The sequence below is a fragment of the Phodopus roborovskii genome, unplaced genomic scaffold (assembly GCF_943737965.1).
Source record: "Phodopus roborovskii unplaced genomic scaffold, PHOROB, whole genome shotgun sequence".
NCBI lineage: Eukaryota > Metazoa > Chordata > Mammalia > Rodentia > Cricetidae > Phodopus > Phodopus roborovskii.
The window spans coordinates 46,369,129-46,386,858 of NW_026126517.1; the positions used below are offsets into that span (position 1 = coordinate 46,369,129).

General features: G+C 43.4%; 1 protein-coding gene across 2 annotated transcripts in view; it reads left to right on the forward strand.

Annotated features, from left to right (window-relative positions):
- Myo1e (myosin IE) overlaps positions 1–17,730 on the forward strand; it is a 180,875-nt gene that overhangs the window by 78,706 nt on the left and 84,439 nt on the right. For both annotated transcript variants that reach the window (XM_051197887.1, XM_051197886.1), the window contains exons 3-4: positions 5,350–5,439; positions 9,883–9,977. In XM_051197887.1, the coding sequence (XP_051053844.1) occupies positions 5,350–5,439; positions 9,883–9,977 (185 nt within the window). The remainder of the gene's footprint in view (positions 1–5,349; positions 5,440–9,882; positions 9,978–17,730) is intronic.

A 17,730-nucleotide genomic window follows, 5' to 3' on the forward strand; every position in this document is an offset into this window, starting at 1 on the left:
CATTTTGAGCTATTTACCCCCTCCCCCAAAGGAAGGCTGAGTTTACCCTCCTTTCTTAGAGATGGCTGCCACACTGCTTCCAATTGTTTTCTAAAAATGTGTGAGGGGAGAACGTTCTGGAGTTTAGAAAGAAAAGAGCTGCAACGGCAGCACTCGGCGGTCCATCCGCTCCAGCCGCTTGGCTGAGGAGAATTCTTGTATGAGGCACTTCACACTCATCTGCTCCAAATGTCTTTAAACATTTTTCCTCAAAGGCCACGCTCAAACGTGGTTGGCAGTTTAAATCCTTCAATGAGGAGTTCAGGCTGTCCTGCCAGACCAATGATTTTAAGGAAGTAGTGTCCTCTTACTCATTCAGAGTGAAGCTTGGCCCTCAGCAGTCCACACAGAGGGGACAGCGAGCTGGGTGAGACATTGGTTTTATGACTGGAACCAAAAAGTTTGAGTTCTGGCTCAGACCTTCTCTAAATATAGGACTTTAGCCAGTGGCCTCCCTTTCCTTCACTTTCCAGTAATATATGCAGTGAGCGTGGCTTATCGCTGCAGGCTGTCATCACATTCAGTAGTACAATGCTTTTATCTTTGCCTAATCTTCAAAACAAATATGGAGGGTCAGGCATGTAGCTCAGTTGGGAGAGTGCCTCCCTAGTGTGCATAAGGCCCTGGGTTCTGTCCCCACCATCCCAAAAAGCAAGCACTTACTTCCAAGAGATGGAGATAGGAAGATCAGACCTTCAAGGTTATCGTTGACTGCATTGAAACCTTTAGGTCAGTCAGGGGTATGTGAAAACCTATCACAAACACACACACACACACAAAACAAAACACCAAACCCCACTGAATAACGGACTAGAGAGATGGTAGTTAGCAGTGCTTTCTGCTCTTCAGGGGCCCCGAGTTTCTGCACTCTGGTTAGGGGTCTCATTCACAAATCACTATGATCTCAGCTCCAGGGAATCTAATATCCTTATTGGCCTCCGTGGCACCCTGAACACTCATACAAGCACACATGTACACGTAGAAATGTCTTTAAAAATAAGAACTAAATGATTTCTAAAGTTAAGAATAAGGTGAGTAGGCAGAAGTACATCTTTCTCTACGTCCCAGAAAAGACTGCCTTACACTGCATGTGTCGAGAGGAAATGGTCTAAATCCAAAGAATAGTCCTTCATACAGGATGAATTGAACTTTGTTAAATTCACCCTTATTTTCAGGGAGGGGGCACATCAGAAGCCAGATGACAACTTTCAGGAGTTGGTTCTCTCCTGGCACCTTTACGTGGGTTTCCAGGATGAAACCCAGGTCATTAGGTATGGTGGCGAGTGTCTTGACCGGCTGAGTCATCTTGACAGCCCTGAATTGAGCCTCATAAAAAATTCAATGTGCTGTTCTTTTTTATTTCCCTTGTCACTTGTGCTGCAGGGGAATGAGCGTTCACGGAAGCATGGACCAACATCTGGGAACCAATCAGTCAAAGATCTATCTGCTTCCTCTTGCCTCTCATTGTCTATTAAATGAGGAGCCCCTCCCCCATCTTTCATTTGCTAGCATAGTTTCATATCTGCCTGCAGTTTAAAAATTATCTTTAGGCCACACCTTTACTGTGGAAGATTATGTGTGTAGAGATAATGGCCCTGATGGTGTCCCCAGAGGCACACCTGAATTATGTATTAGGTGTAGGAGGGAGTGCTGAGGGACATTTTCTAGTGCTCCACCCCCAACCAGGGCCCTGAACTCTCTGAGTATTTGCTCAGATCTCTAAAGACCCAGCCAGACAGAAAAGATGAAATAATTTAGATACACAATGAAGCCAAATTCCAACTGGAAGTAACTGAGTTTGTTCCCTTGGACTAAGTTAGTCTTAAGTGTGGAGGAAACAGGACATTTCTCTCTCTCTCTCTCTCTCTCTCTCTCTCTCTCTCTCTCTCTCTCTCTCCACATCTACATGCAGATCTCATTATAAATAATGTGAACCTCTATGTGGTTGCTGGAATTGAACCCATGACCTCTAGAAGAGCAGCCTGTGTTCTTAACCTCAGAGCCATCTCTCTAGGCCCCCACATTGACCTTTTCAAACCACACTTAGTTTTTATTAGTGTTCTCAAATACTGTGATGCTCTTGGGAACCCTGCTGGGAAATTTAGCAGGAGGCTATGGAATCCCCTTTGTTCTCACCTGAGTCACCACCTAGAACAGAATAAGAGAGACTGTATATAAAGCTCACTAAAACAACTATGGCTCCATCTTCAGCCCACACTCACCTGAGTTCTATTTATTAGTAGCTGAGGGTTTGGGGATGGGCGGTGCCTTTGGCTGATGTCCCTAAGTGGCACTTTGTTCTCCTGTGGCAATGACTAATTTGTCCAGGAGGAAGTGGCATTCACAGTATTTCCTTAGCTGTGAAGGGAAGGGGGTAGTGTTCTCTGTGGCAGGATCATGTCTTCCCTGGTTTGCTTTTGCTCAGAGTAGACATCTTCCAGCCTTCAAATTGGTCCTACCCTCAGAATGGTTTCAGCCATTGAGAAAGAGAATCCAGATGGGAGACAAAACCTATCCCTTCAGTTTTGATTATTAGATCCCTACCCAAATCCTAAAAATTAAAAAAAAAAATCCTACTGAGATAGATTTTATATTTTAATTTATGTGTATGGGTGTTTGACCACATGTTTGCCTGATACCTCAGGAGGGGCTTACGTCTCAAGAACTGGAATTATGGACAGTTGTGAGCTTTAGTGTGGGTGCTGGGAATTGAACTCAGGTCCTCTGGAAGAGCAGCCGGCGCTCTTAACTGCTGAGCCACCTCTCTAGCTCCCTAAGGTGGGCTTTGGAGTAGACAAATCCTCCTAGTTCCAATCCCCCACATGAATTCTTGCACTGCTAATTTAAATGTAAGGTCGATATGTAAACAAAACAGAGAGAGCCCAGTTATATTTCAATCTCAGCCAAACAAGTAACGTTTTAGCACAGGTGTGCCCCAACATTACTCTAGACATACTTATAACGTAAATATTTTCATTGTTTACTTGGCATCCAAATTTGATGAGGTAGCCCATATTTATATTCACTAAGTCTGACAACTCAACTCACAATAGCAATGAAAGTACTTGCTAGTTACATAAAGATGTTATTCAATGCACCACCCACCAACCCACCCACCCACCCAACAGAGTCTCTAGCCTAGGCTGAGCTCACCTCCCTAGGTGGCTGAGGATAACCTTGAGTTTCTACCTCAGTTTCCTGAGTGCTGAAGTCTCAGGCATGTACCCTGTCCGTGGTTTATATGGGTGCTGGGGACAGAACCTGGAATTTCATGCTGCTTGACAAGTGCTCTTCCCACTAAACTGTATTCCTGGCCCTTTGTTTTCCTTTTAATCAACAATATGGACTCTGGATTCAGCCTGTCTGGATGGGAAGCAGATCTGCAACTTTCTGGCCTGTGTCTTTGAGCAGATTTTAAATTTTCTTTTCTTATAGCCACACAGGCTTAACAAGATCAATGGGGTTGAGGGCTAGGGTTGTTGCTCAGGGATAAGAGCTTGCCTAAGTAGAATCATGAGATTGTTGTTTACATATCGCATAATATGTCTGTGTTCATTCAGTTTCGTCACCAATTATGAAGTCTTGGCAACAGTGTCACAGGCATCTTTTATCTCTTAAACAATTAAAATTAAGTAATTTAAAAACACCTCATCACTTCCCTTTCTGTACTATTAAGTTTTTCATTTTTCAGCTTGGAAGGTCTTTTGGTCAGTAGCAAGTGAAGTAAAAAAGCAATTGAGTCATTTTATGTGTCTGTGTATGTGTGTTGAAATTATATGACATATCCATACCCATTTTTATTGTCTATTAATAATTCCACATCTCATCTAAGGCCCAAGTTGTCACCTGCATTATGATTTTGGAGATATCGGTGTGTAATGACACATGTGTCTAAGAACATGAGTTGAGGGAATGACATTGATTATTTCATTCACTTCCATGGCATGGCTGTTAATTAAGTAGATCTTGGTTTATCCCCATCATCCATTAACCGCAGCTTAGAGATATGTTGTGTACAGTCTGGAAAACAATCTACAACAGCTGTGCTTTTGGTTTTGAATGAGTGAATTTATCAGGTATGCAGCAAGCAAGAGTAAAATAGTGAAGGAGGATAGATGGATGGACAGGTGGATATTTAAATGGATGGATAGATGGATGGATGGATGGATAAATAGATAGATAGATATAGACAGACAGACAGACGTGTCATCAAATCAGGCACTCAAAACATCCATCAGAAATCAACTGGGAAAGACTCATTAAAACAGTCAGCTGATGGTCTTGAGTGAGAGACTCCAGGCATAGTGGGGTGTCGCCTGGGTGAAGCTTCCAAGTAAAAGGAAAAAATAGCATTGGACAGAGATGATATCATCAAACAGGGAGCTCACAATATCCATCAGAAACTGACTGGGGAAGTTGAGATAGTTGGCTGTAGTTCCCAATTGAGCTTCCTCTTGCCCATGGTAGACACTTTTATATCCATAGTGATCTCTATTGGAAATAGTTTACCAGCTAGCTATACTCAGTTGACACAGTGAGTTTACTCTTGGGATGTTTTGCTGTGTTCCTCTCCCCTGTTACACATTTATAGGTACCAAACCACCAACCCATTCTTGGATAAGGGGTCTTTGAGGACACTTGACATAAACATGCTTATGTCTGAAATCAGGGTAGGGGACTCAGAGACAGCTTCTGAGTTCAAACAACACACGACAACTTACCAGTATAATGTTCCAGGTGAGAGTAGAATAGAGCTTGGGGATCCAGCCAGCTCCTGTAATAGAAATGGCTCCATGGGAAGAAATCTCATAGCTTTGTGGTTGTTTGTTTGCTGTTTTTGAGACAGGGTCTCTCTATGTATCCTTGGCTGTCCTGGAACCCACTTAGTAGGCCAGGCTGGCCTCGAACTCACAGAGATACACCTGCCTCTGCCTCCCAAGTGCTGTGACTAAAGGCATATGCCACCATTGCCCCCGAGAAATCTCACAGTTTTATATCCCTTTTTAATTTAATTTAAAAATCCCTGTTTGTTTGCAGATAAATTTAGTCTCGAATTATTTATTAAAATGAATGCATTTCTAATTCAGCGATTAGTTGAACAATTTTGAGTGGGGCACAGTTGTGTATATCTATAGAGTAAGACCTGAGCTAATTGAATAATTGCTTTTACTTTTATGGTGTTTGTAAAGTGTCCACACTGGCTTTCCTTTCGTCCAGCAGCTCCTTACACGTTCTGTAACATCTATTGACTGACTGGAAAACATGTTTCCATGAAGGTGAACAATGGACCTTAACCAGGGTGCAATTCAGACTTACATAGGGTCCGTATTAATCTCTGTCAACCCTTTCAAGCAGATGCCATATTTTGGAGAAAAGGAAATTGAAATGTACCAAGGAGCGGTAAGTTATATACTCAACAAGTGGCTGTAGTGTTTAGGGATTTTATCATGTATACATAGTTTTTCTTGAAGTTAGCAATGCATTTGCATTTTCTTATGAATTATTTAATAGGGAAGATCAAGTAAGTGACATTGTTTGATTTTTTTTGTTTTAATTGGAGGCTGATCTTCAGCATGTAGCTCAAAGGCATGTGGACTAATGTGTGGGTTAATTTACATATAGAACTAGTTAAGTGGGCTTCCATACCCAGAGTTTGGGGTGATCTTCTGCCTTCCACATATGCTTCAAAGTTATAAGTAACAGGAAGAAACACCATAGGAGCTGGGGAGATGTGTCACAAACATGAGGACCTGTGTTTATGCCCCAGGACCCAGGTGGAGATGCAATACATAGTGTATGCTTGTAATCTCAGGCTAGAGGAGATGCAGACAGGAGGGTCCCTGGGGCTCACTATCCAGTCTAGCCTAGTGATGAGCCCCAAGCCAGTGAGAAACCCTGTCCCAAAGGAGTCAGACTGTATTCCTGAGAGTAACAACCAAAGTTGTCCTCTGTTCTCCACACAAAAGTGTGGACACACATGCTTGTGTTTAACACACACACACACACACACACACACACACACACACACACTTAAAAAAAAGTCAGCCAGGCAGTGGTGGCATACTCCTTTAATCCCAGGAGTCAGAGGAAGGTGGATCTCTGTGAGTTCAAGGCCAGTCTGGTCTGCAGAGGTCTGGGACAGCCAGAGCTACACAGTGAAATCCTGCCTCAAAAAACTCAAACAAAGAAACAAACAAAGCCAGTCATAGGTAAAAACAAACGAGATGCCGGGAACTTTGAGAATTGGAGCGCTTGGTGAGCTTTGGCCATGGCTTGAAAAAGAATCCTTCATTATTTCATTTACTAATGTGATGGCTCTCCATTCAAGCCCACTCCACAGTCATTTCATCTGTGGGTTAAAAGTAAAACCATCAATCCTTGCCAATGTGTCTAATTTTTGCAGATCATCACTCCCCTCAGCCCTAGACCTCTGCATCTCCCTCCCTCCTTCCCTTCTTCACAGCAGAAGCACAGAGCCTTTATTAATCCTGGACCCTGGAATACAAACAAAAGAACACATAAATCCAGTTGAAGTGGAAGGTTTTTATCCAGGGCAAACGTGCACTCCATTGTTGCTAATGAATTCTTGCTGGTAGCCGGAGCCCAAGGAGGCTGCCATGGGAGACCTTTGATAATGCTGCCTTTATCAGGGGGTGGCACAAGGACCCTGCCCCGGTACCCCAGTTTATGATCCTGGGGCAGCTGGCATAGAGCTGGCCTGACCCCCACCCCCAATAACAGCAAGGCTTCAACATGAAGAGCTCACACGCACACACATAAGCACAGACCTGTGTTTCTTTCTCTTTCTCTGAAGAGTCACTGTGTGCCAGCCCCCTTTTACATTGTTTGTCTTTTCAAGAGTTCTCTCTGTAGAAATGTCATAAAAGAAGAAAAAAAAAAAAACCTCTTTTTTCATTGCTCATGGTAACACTGTATACAATTGGTTGTACTGCGTATTAGGTACTGGATGTGCCTGCAACAATGCTAAAACAGTCTGTGTAACTGCCGCATTACGTTCTCTACCCTACTTCACAGAGACAGAAACTGCTGCCCAGGGGAGCAGTATCTACCAGAAGCTATTGCACTTAGAGTCTTAGTGGCTTTGGGGTCTCGATTGAGAGATAGGAGTATCAAAGGAGATGTCTACTCAATGCTCCGTAGGCACCTAGCTCAGAGGCCGGGTGAAACTGTAGATGGGAAACCCAGAGGGATGTATAGGACTCCAGAGATAGGGCTGTAGCTCAGTTGGCAGAATGATTGCCTATTATGTACAAAGTGTGGGATTCCATTCCCATCGCTAGATAAACCAGGCCTGGTACAGTATAGTTCAATGTCACCCTCAGCTACATAGGGAGAGGGAGGCAAGCCTGAAACTCATGAGACCCTGTCTGGGGGTGGGAGGAGTATAGTGACCCTCGAGGACTAAGGGTATAGCTTTCATTAAGCAGTTTTGGAACCTTTGTAGGAAAGGCTTGTGTCCTAGTCAGGATTACATTGCAATAATGAACACCATGACCAAAAGCAAGTTTGGCTTACATTTCCATATTGTCGTCCATCACTGCAAGAAGTCAGGGCAGGAACTCAAACAGGCTTGGAATCTGAAGGTGCAAGCTCATTCAGAGTCCACAGAGGAGCGCTGCTTACTGGCTTGCTCAGCCTGCTTTCTTATAGAGCCCAGAAATCACCAGCCCAGGGATGACTCTACCTACAATGGACCGGGCCCCTCCCACTTCAGTCACTAATACAGAAAATGTACTACAGGCTTGCCTAGAGCCCAGCCTATGGAGGCATTTTCTCAGCTGGGGCTCCTTCCTCTCAGATGACTGTGTCAAGTTGACGTAAAACCAGCCAGCACAGTTTCTCTTCTCTTTTCCCTCCACCACTCAGCATTCTCTCCACTCCCCCTCCTAGTCATCAGCCTCCTTTTTTCCCTTCAGTGTTCTGCTTGTCTGTTTCCAAAGAGTCGCTATGCATAATTCTGATTCAGTGGTCTGTGCGGAAGCCCACCTGAGACCATGTCCTGAGGCCCCAGCAGGCCTCCCCCTGTCACTGGGAAGGCAGGCTTACCTTGAATCTCTGTCAGGAGTTCTGCATTCCCAAGGATAGCCCCCCACTCTCACTAGGTGGTTCCCTGTGGTGGGAGACACATGAGAACTTGGCTTGTACACAGTGTCTTCCCTTTTACCACTGAGCCACTGAGGTTCAGTCTTCAGAGCTTGGCAGTAAGTGGCAGGTCCTTAGCCAGACCTTCTTTCTGCAGTCCATCACTATGTAAGAAAACATAACAATGGTTTAAGCAAATCATCTCTGATGTTATCATATGGCCTTCATCTTTTAAAATTACTGTCCTGGTCCTCTCACTTACCTTGTGAGACCCTCAGAGACAGGACAATGAGTCATTACCCTGAACTCAGTTCGATGGCCTCAAGTTTATCAAGTCTTACTTTCTCCACTCCACTCCAGCACATGAAGTGTTTTTATTTTTGTTTGTTTTAGAAAATATTTTCTGACATTTATCTGTTTACTATGTGCACTGTGGTCTGCATGTGCTGACGTCAGAGAACAACTCACTGGAGCCAGTTTTCTCCTTCTGTGAAGGTCCCGAAGATAGACCCCACGTCAGCAGGCTTGGTGGCAAGAGCCTTTGTTTGCTGAGTCGCTTTACCAGCCCTGTTTTTGATTTTTTGGTTTTTTTTTGTTTTGTTTGTTTGTTTTTGTTTTTGTTTTTTGTTTTTTGGGTTTTCTTTTCTTTTTCTTTCTTTTTTTTTTTTTTTTGAGATTGAGTCTCATGTGGCCCAGGCTGGCCTTGAACTCACTAAGTAGCCATTAATGACTATGAACTCCTGATCCTCCTGTTTCACCTCCTAAATTCTAGGGTTACAGGTATATGTCACTGTGGTAGCTCTTTTTGTTATTGTTGAGGGTTTGGTGAGAGCAGGCGACTAGCAGATGAATAAATGGGGCTAGAATCAGCTGACAGAATGATGTTAGGCATGGGGTGTGATTTGATTGTTGGACTTTTTTCCAATTTAATTTTGTTCTGTGTGTATGGGCATCTGCCTGCATGTGTTTTTGGATACCACCATGTGCACGCAGTGCCTGAACAGGCCAGAGGAGGGCACCAAGTACCCTGGAACCGGAGTTACAGATGGTTGCCGAGCCACCATGTGGGTGCTGGGAATTGAACCTGGGTTTTCTGGAAGAGCCAGTCTTTAGTTTTAAACCTGTCCAAAGCCAAAGACCCTCTCACATACCCAGGAGACTCTCTTATTGCAGAGTGTCACCTCAAGCCCTCCCCATTAATAGGAAACGAACTAACCAAACTGGTTCATTCCTATGAGGAACCGCATCTCTTACCATCTTCTTGGAGAGAACTTAAGTTTCCTTCCTCATCCATAGATATACCCCTTAGTCCTCAGTGAGACCTGAGGATAGCAACTTGTCTCTCAGAGAAATGAAAAATACCACCAACATTTAGAAGTCTGGTAGAAGTGATATCCAGGTCTTGGCAGACCCTTTTCTGGTAGGTGCCAAGTGTCTGCAGAATCCAGAAGCAGAATGGATGTCCTTGCAGAGGCATGCCTGGGTGGAAGGGTGGTGTACCCACATCATGTCTGAGGGCTGAATCACAGGCATGCCTGTGGAGGAGGTCCTTCCGAACTCCACCTTCGCTTCCCTGGCGCCTCACAGGCCACAACCTGGGGCATTTTTATGAATCATTGGATCATGAAACCTTTGCCTATAAATTCTAAACACTGGAGCTGTGTGCCACAGCATCATTGACCAGTCCACACAAAGAAACTTACTGTGGTTTGCTTTTGGTTTCTGTTTTTGCTTTCCTAGGCGCAGTATGAGAACCCGCCTCATATCTATGCCCTCGCCGACAGCATGTACAGAAACATGATCATTGACAGAGAGAACCAGTGCGTCATCATCAGGTAGGAAAGAGACACAGGTCAGCAAGCCTGCAGCCCTGAGCTGTCAGAGCAGCCCCGTGCTTGAGGCCACTCAGCATGTCTGAGGAGCCAGCAGGTGCTGCTTGGTTTATTTTGTGATTGTCCCTTGTCCAATGCCAGCTCATGAACACTTTCAGGAGAGGAGTTCATGAGGCTCCACCCCTCAGTTAATGGTTGTTGTAGGGATTTTCTTCAATGGTGTAGCCACTGGCAAGTCACTAAAAATAAATGAATAAATGAATGAGTGAATGAATGAACAAACAAACAGATAAATATGATGTCTGAAAGTACAAGGGGAACTGATTGGGGATAGGAATGACATCAGCAGGAGTGAGAGTGTGTACTGGCTGGTTTGTAGCCAATTTGGCAAGCCAGAGTCACCTAGAAGAGGGAATCTCAGTAGAGAATTGCCTCCATTATATTGGTCTGTAGGCAGGGCTGGGAGCATCTTTGTAACTGGTGATTGATGTGGAAAGGCCTACATAAGAAAGCAAGCTGAGCAAGCCACAGGAGCAATCCGCCAAGCTGTGTTCCTCCTCCATGGCCCCTGCTTCAGTTCCCGCCTCCAGGTTCCTGCCCCAACTGTAAAGTGTTTTGGTTAGTGTTTTATCACAGTAACAGGAAGCCAATGAGGACAGAGACAAGAGAGGGTAATGAGGGTGGATATGATCAAAATATGTTATGTACGTATATGAAAATTTCATAATGAAACCCATTGGGACATATAATTAACAAATGCCAATGAAAATATGTTTAAAAGCTTTTTACTCCACCGGGTGGTGGCACACACCTTTAATCCCAGCACTCTGGAGGCAGAGGGAGGCAGATCTCTGTGAATTTGAGGCCAGCCTGGTCTACAGAGCAAGTTCCAGGCCAGCCAGGGCTACACAGAGAAACCCTGGCTCAAAGAAGAAAGAGAAGGAGAAAGAGGAAGAAGGAAGAAGGAAGAAGGAGTAGGAGAAGGAGGAGGAGGAGAAGGAGGAGGAGGAGGAGGAGGAGGAGAAAGTTTCTGCTTCTGTGGGGTTGCTGTTAGCCCTCAGTTGTTCCAGGCACTGAGGCTTTAGGGTGCAAGGTGACAGGAGGTTGTTGGAGATAAATGGTGTCATCCTTGTGGGTCTGGGTGGCATTTGCATGCATCTCCTTGTGCCTCTAAGTTGGAGAGTCTCTACATCTACACCTAACAATTGTGAATCACTGTAGCATCTGCTGCAATTTCTTTCCCAGGCCCTACTCTTTCTTCCTTTAGTAATGAAGTAGTTCAGGTGTGTGTGTGCGTGTGCGTGTGTGTGTGTGTGTGTGTGTGTGTGTTTAAGAAGTTATCATTTGCGTGAAAGTTTTTAGGCTATTAGTAGCAAATGCCAGTATTAGGTATCTTTACTTATACTTCACAATCCATGTAACCTGAACTGTCACCAAATGGTGGCTGGGTCTAATTGCTTTAAAATTCATTCACTGTGGTGAGACATCTGGGGCTGGAGAGATAGCTCAGAGGTTAAGAGCACTGTCTGCTCTTCCAGAGGTCCTGAGTTCAATTCCCAGTGCCTACATGGTGGCTCACAACCAATCACATGCCAGAACACTGTATACATAATAAATAAATAAATCTTTTAAAAAAGAAAGTGATTCCTATCGCTTAAAAGTTAATAGTTTTGTCAAAATACTTAAGTATTTGCATTCATCCTTTTTTTGTGTCTGAATTTTAAAAATTATTTAATTTTTGAGACGGTTTCATATAGTCCAGGCTAGCCTCAAATTCAATATCATATCAAGGATAGCTAGAACTTCTGATCCTCCTAACTCAATGCCCCAGTACAGGCTGCATTACACTGGGCTTCTGAAATGAAATGCTGGGGTTGGAACCCACAAGCATGCCAGTCAAGAACTCCAGCTGAGCTGCACCCCAGCCCCTGAAGTCTTTTTGAAAGAGCCTCTTGTGATGTTCCCAAACATACTCAAAATCTGACAAAGTGTAGTATGCTCCTATGTATCTCTCCATTCTGCTTGGTTATCAATATGTGGCCAGTCCTTATTTACCCTTCCAGTTTAGCCATCTTGGTTATCTAAAACAAATCCTAGAGAGCAAATCTGTTCATTTGCCAATAATTAGTGTATAACTTTAAAAGAAAATTCTGGTGCCTCTGAGTGCGTGGGAGCGTGTGTGGGAGCGTGTGTGTGCGCGTGTGTGCGTGCGTGCGTGCGTGCATGCGTGTGTGTGTGTGTGTGTGTGTGTGTGTGTGTGTGTGTTGCATATGTAGAGGTCAGAGGATAACGTGTGAGAGTCAATGCTCTCCTCTTACCATGTGGAGCCTGGTGCTGGAATTCAGGTCATCACGCTTGGCAGCAGTCATCATGATCCACTGAGGCATCTCTCTCTTTGTTTTTCCAGTGAAGGCTCTGGAGATGGGTTCAGGCCCTTGTTGCATGTACTTTACTGATTGAGCCCCTTTTCCAGACTCAAGATAATTCTTATCACACTTAAAAATAAATCCTTTCTGGTCTGGGAGCAAGTACTTAGCATGTCCAAGACTTTAGGTCTGGTTCTCAACACTGCTGCACAAATGAAAAAGGAACCCTGCTATTATTTGATCTGCTCCAAACTCCAGTTTCGGGACTGAGTTACACACTCTTTTCAGCAGCTGCCTTGTTTGCATTTAGAGGCCAAACAAAGCCCACACATCATCGCCCCTGGCTGCTGTGTCTCTCAAGTCTCCTAGTTGCTGAGCCATCTCCTTCTTTCTGTTTTTCTTGGCATTCATTTGTTAAAGAGAAGGGCTGTAGGCCTGTCTGTGCTCTGGCCGACCGACCGTGTCCTGCTATGGTGCCAACACCTCCCACCATGCTCTTTATTTCCTGTTGTCATAGTTACTTGTCTCCTTTTTAGGATAAAATACCTGACAATAGCCATTTACAGGTTGTCATTTGGAGGTCATTTTCATTGTGAGCGTGATAGTCATGTGTCTATTTTTATTTGGGGGGTTTACTTTGGCTCACAGTTTTAGGATACAGTCCATCATGGACTCAAGAGGGAGACAAATGCTGGTGTTCAGCATGATCTCTCCTTTTTGTTTAGTCCAAGACCCCAGCCCATGGTTCCCCCACAATCAGGATGGACCTTCCTGCCTCAGTTACTCCAACCTAGAAACTTCTTCATAGGCATGGCCAGAGTTTGGTTCCTGGGTGATTCTAGGTCCTGTCAAGTTGACAGTTAATGTTCATGAGCACAGGTGTAAATTGATAGTATATCTCAAAGCATGGCCAGATGCAGATTCAGTTTTTGCAAAAACATCTGTTATGCAATGAACTTCATTCCTGATGGTCTATGTGATGCTCAGAATGCCAAGAGGCGCATCCGTTCTTGATTTTCATTTTCATGACCATTGCTTAATTAATTTTCTTATTCTGTTATTTCTTTTACATGTGCTAGTTGAACTTTTTTTTTTTAATTGATCTTAAAATAGAATCTTTATGGGAAAAGTAGATAAAATGCCGACTCATTGTCGTTTCTCCTCACTTTTCAAAGTAATGAGTTGTTGCCCTGGCAACCTCTGAAGGTAGTGTGTATTTATTTTCAGTATCACTTCTAACTAGTGAATCTAAAATAGCTTCCCTGTTTACATTGCAGTTATCCCTTTAGTGTCTTAGATAATCTCCCTTCTCCCTTGTCTTGGCCTCCATGTCCTCTGGCACATCTCAAGTCCTCTTGAATTACTTCCTTGTTGCAAATGGTCCAGGTTCATCCTGTTCATATCCTCTGGAGGCCTGGAACTGGCCCTTTCTCCAAGGGGTTCTTGTTTCATGGACTGGGACTTGATGTTTAGGCACCACTGTTCTGGATACCACCTGTTAGTGTTTTTATTCTCTGCAGTGGACAAAGCTAAGGAATTTGAATTTTTAAAGAAAACAGTGAAGCATGAGTTCATTTCTGCTATTTCTAGCTTCTTTTTAAGGTTACAGAGAATTGTTCATTTTAATTTATTAATACTATTATTACTATTTGGTGTGTATGAGTTTTTTGTCTGAGTGTATGTTTGTGCTATATGTGTGTGCAGATATTAATGTTCTAAAATATCTTTTATATTCATAACTTGTCTCTCTTCTACTAAAAAGTCTTGGTCTCTAATGGCATAGACATAATTACTTGCATACTGTATGTATTATAAACATGTATATATGAACATATATACATATATGTATTTAAAATAAATGATACCAATATTATTATAACACCAACAATAATAATGCAAATTAGTAGCAATACTGAATTCATTTTAAAATTTATTTTTGTTCTTTTGGTCTGTATATCCAATATTTTCATCTAAAATATTTGGTAAATATAAATTTACATATGTAGTAAAAATAAGTTAGTTAAATGTAAATAAAAACTTATTCACTTCTATTTTATATATATTAATATTTTTCCTGAATGTATGTGTATTATATGTGTGTCAGGTACCCATGGAAGCCCAAGATTGCATTGGATCCCCTGGTGTTATAGATGGTTGTGTCCCATACGAGTCTTGGGAATAGAAGCTGGGTCCTCTGTAAGAACAGCCAGTGCTCATAATGGCTGAGCCATCTCCCCTGCCCCCAAATATTAGATTTTAAAAGCCAGCTAATTTAATATTTTTCTATGCCCTTCATGTGTCAAGGTGTTCTATCATTAAGGTTATTTACACTGTTAATTTTCCTGGTTTAAAAATGTAAAAAATACACCTATCATTGACTCCTTTTGCTTTTTTGAGGAAGGGTCTTGCTGAGTAGCCTGTGCTGGTTCCAGCCTCCCAGTCCCCCTGAGTGCAGGGATTACACCTGCACACCATCGCACCTGATTTAAGATCTGAGAGTTTGATTTCTTGCCACCTTCTAAAATACTTACATGGTGCAAAGTGAAAACAGTAAAGCAAGGTAACAGAAGCATTTTGAGGTAAATGCATGTCCCCAGGGTTTCAGAATGAAGAGAGACTCAATGACATTTTACCCCAGGGGCCTGGAGGAAAATAAAATTGTTGTATTGTATGTCTCTGGGACCATTTTCCCAACCAAAGAACTAGCAATCCCCCTTCATTCTCCAGTGTCTCTGGAGCCCCACAGCCTATGTTCAGTGTCTCACTTGTCACCAGCTCGCTCTTTCCTGGTGCTTTATGCAAATTGAGGGAGGATAGTTATATTTTTTATGAATCCTGAATTTATTTTTATGTTGCCACAGTTCCCCTATGCCCAGCTTTTATTTTCCTTTTATTTTCTGGTTCCTTTTGCTCCTACTAGCTCCTATAGCACGTCCTTGCATGTGCTAGGCATGCATTCTCCCTCTGTGTTCTGCCTTCAGAGCCTTATGCCATCGGCTTTTGCGGGGAGACCATGCCAGTTCTACTAGAGGTGTCATCTGGGTTTGCCTGACTGGTTCCTTGTGTGCTTACTGTACTCATTCCTTCAAGTGATTCCTCCAGAAGTCGGAAGTTAGATGTAGATGGTAGATTAGATACAGGTTAAACCATTTCGGGGATGTGTAGGAAATGATGATTTTGCTTGAGTAACAGGAAATGTTTTTGTATGACACCAGTTTGAGGTCACTGGAGCAGAGGGAGTGTTTCGTTCACTGTATTTAATGAGAGCGTACAGTATGAGTGTTCTGGAAGGTAGGTCCCTGTGTTCCTTGTCCTTTCTCATTCTTCCCCTCTTCTGCGTGTTTCCTGGGAAGGAAGGGATTGGGTTTGTTACTTTGCAATTATACCAACTTGTGCCTCTTCCACTCAGATAACAAGGTTGTCATTTCGGTTCCCATGCCCCAGTGTGGAACCAGAGACCGCTTCCAAGATCCATCTTTGCAGCCATTCAGAGGACATGTGCTTTTAATTTAGGAGATGGTAGAACAGGGAGGCAAAATTAAGGTTAAGGATCCTGTCCCCTGACAAGACAGCTCTCGCTTCTCTCTGGCTGTAGCCAGTTCTCCCTATTAGGCTCAAACATTCGTCAGAACCATTCTTGGGTGGGTGGTGCTGGAGAGGTGGCTCAGCAGTTAAAAGAATTGGCTGCTCTTCCAGAGGACCCATGTTCAATTCCCAACACCCACATGGCAGCTCACAAGGGTCAGTGACTCTAGGTCCAGGGGATCTGACACCCTCATATAGACATACATGTAGGCAAAACACCAATGCACATAAAATAAAGATAGATTAATTTAAAAAAATAGATTAGTTAAAAAAAAAGCATCACTCTTGGTACCTTTGGTTATAGTTTTATTGTGGTGACAGAATACAAAGCACAACTGCAGGAAAGAGTCAGCATCAGATGAGATGGGGGAGGGTCCAGATGTGAAGCTTCCAGTCATGGAAGGTGTGCACATGGAGGCATGGATGGTGTGACATCCCCCCTCCAAAGGGGATGTGCAACAGCTACCTATGGGCAATCAGGGGTATTTTCTCAAGTCTCTAAGGTCCAAACATCTACTAATGGCTCAGTCAGTGCCTCTAGCCTCTACTTCCTGTGGAGATCAGAGGGTCTATTTTGTGGTACAGAGTATCTGCCATAAATCACTTTAGACAGTTTGGTGGCCTCGGTCCCCCGGCAAAGATGGACCTAAGAGGGAGAATGTTGCAGGCGCTTTGACTTTAGTTACAGAGGCCAAATGCCCAACCTCTCTTGAGTTTATTCTTCAGTATGTAGGTTCCTTTACTTTCAGACAGATCTTCAGCCTGGAAGACTCACCCTTAATCTCAACTGCTCATGGAGCTCCTCTCTGGGCTTCAATTTCTTCTCCCGATAGTGAATTGATGGAGCCAACAAGTTCTAAGATTTCTTGGCTTGAAAATTCTTTATTTTAAGTCATGCATGCTAGACTAGCATCTTCCCAATTGACCAGTCTCCCAGTTCTGATCTTGATGAAGTAAAGACACCTTGGATCATTCTGCATCCTTTTGCTTTGTCCCTGGATTTGTGCGAGACCCAGAGTGCTGTCGTCCATTTCTTTTTTGTTTCACTATGATCTGTTTCTACATTATAACCACATGGCTTTTATACAATAATGTAAAATTGGTTGATCCATGGTTGGGTTCCTCTGTAGATAACAGGCTGGGTAGCCTTCAGGTAAGGTAATGTCCTGAAGGTATCTGCATAGGGTTGTGAAATCACAAAAGGCCATTTACAAAGATTATACCCTTTTAATAGTAGAGAAAAGATATCTTTAGGGATCCAGAAATCTAGTACTGGGAGGAAGAGCTAAGCTGAGTAGGGATGGCAAGTGCATGGCATTCAGGAGGCCTGAGAAGGGATATAGGAACCAGCAAGCTAGTGTGAGCTCCAGGTAGCTGAGAGTCATGAGCAGCTAATGGTTTAGGAGTTACCCTCAAGCCTGGTCACCAAGCAGCCCATGTCTGTTTAGTTCTTTCATTATCTATTCTACAAAATCCATGTCTAGATCTGTATGTTGGAACCATATCTGGGATGCTTTTGTATGTCAGAGACAGTTATGCAAATCTCTGTGATGTGGTTTAAAGAGGGAAGAAGAACCAGGAAGTTGCTAATGCATTCCCAGTCATCTCTGTGTCACCAGACAGCTCTTGGCAGTGTGTTCACATATAGTTCTGAAGCCTCTGCCCCCTAGCCTGTGTGGGGACATATTAGACCTCGGAGAACATTTCTGTGGCACACGAATTTCTGTCCCTTTGGGCCTCCTGCACCTGGGTAACCTTAGCATATTTAATAACTGAGATACCACATATTTATTATAGCTTCATTT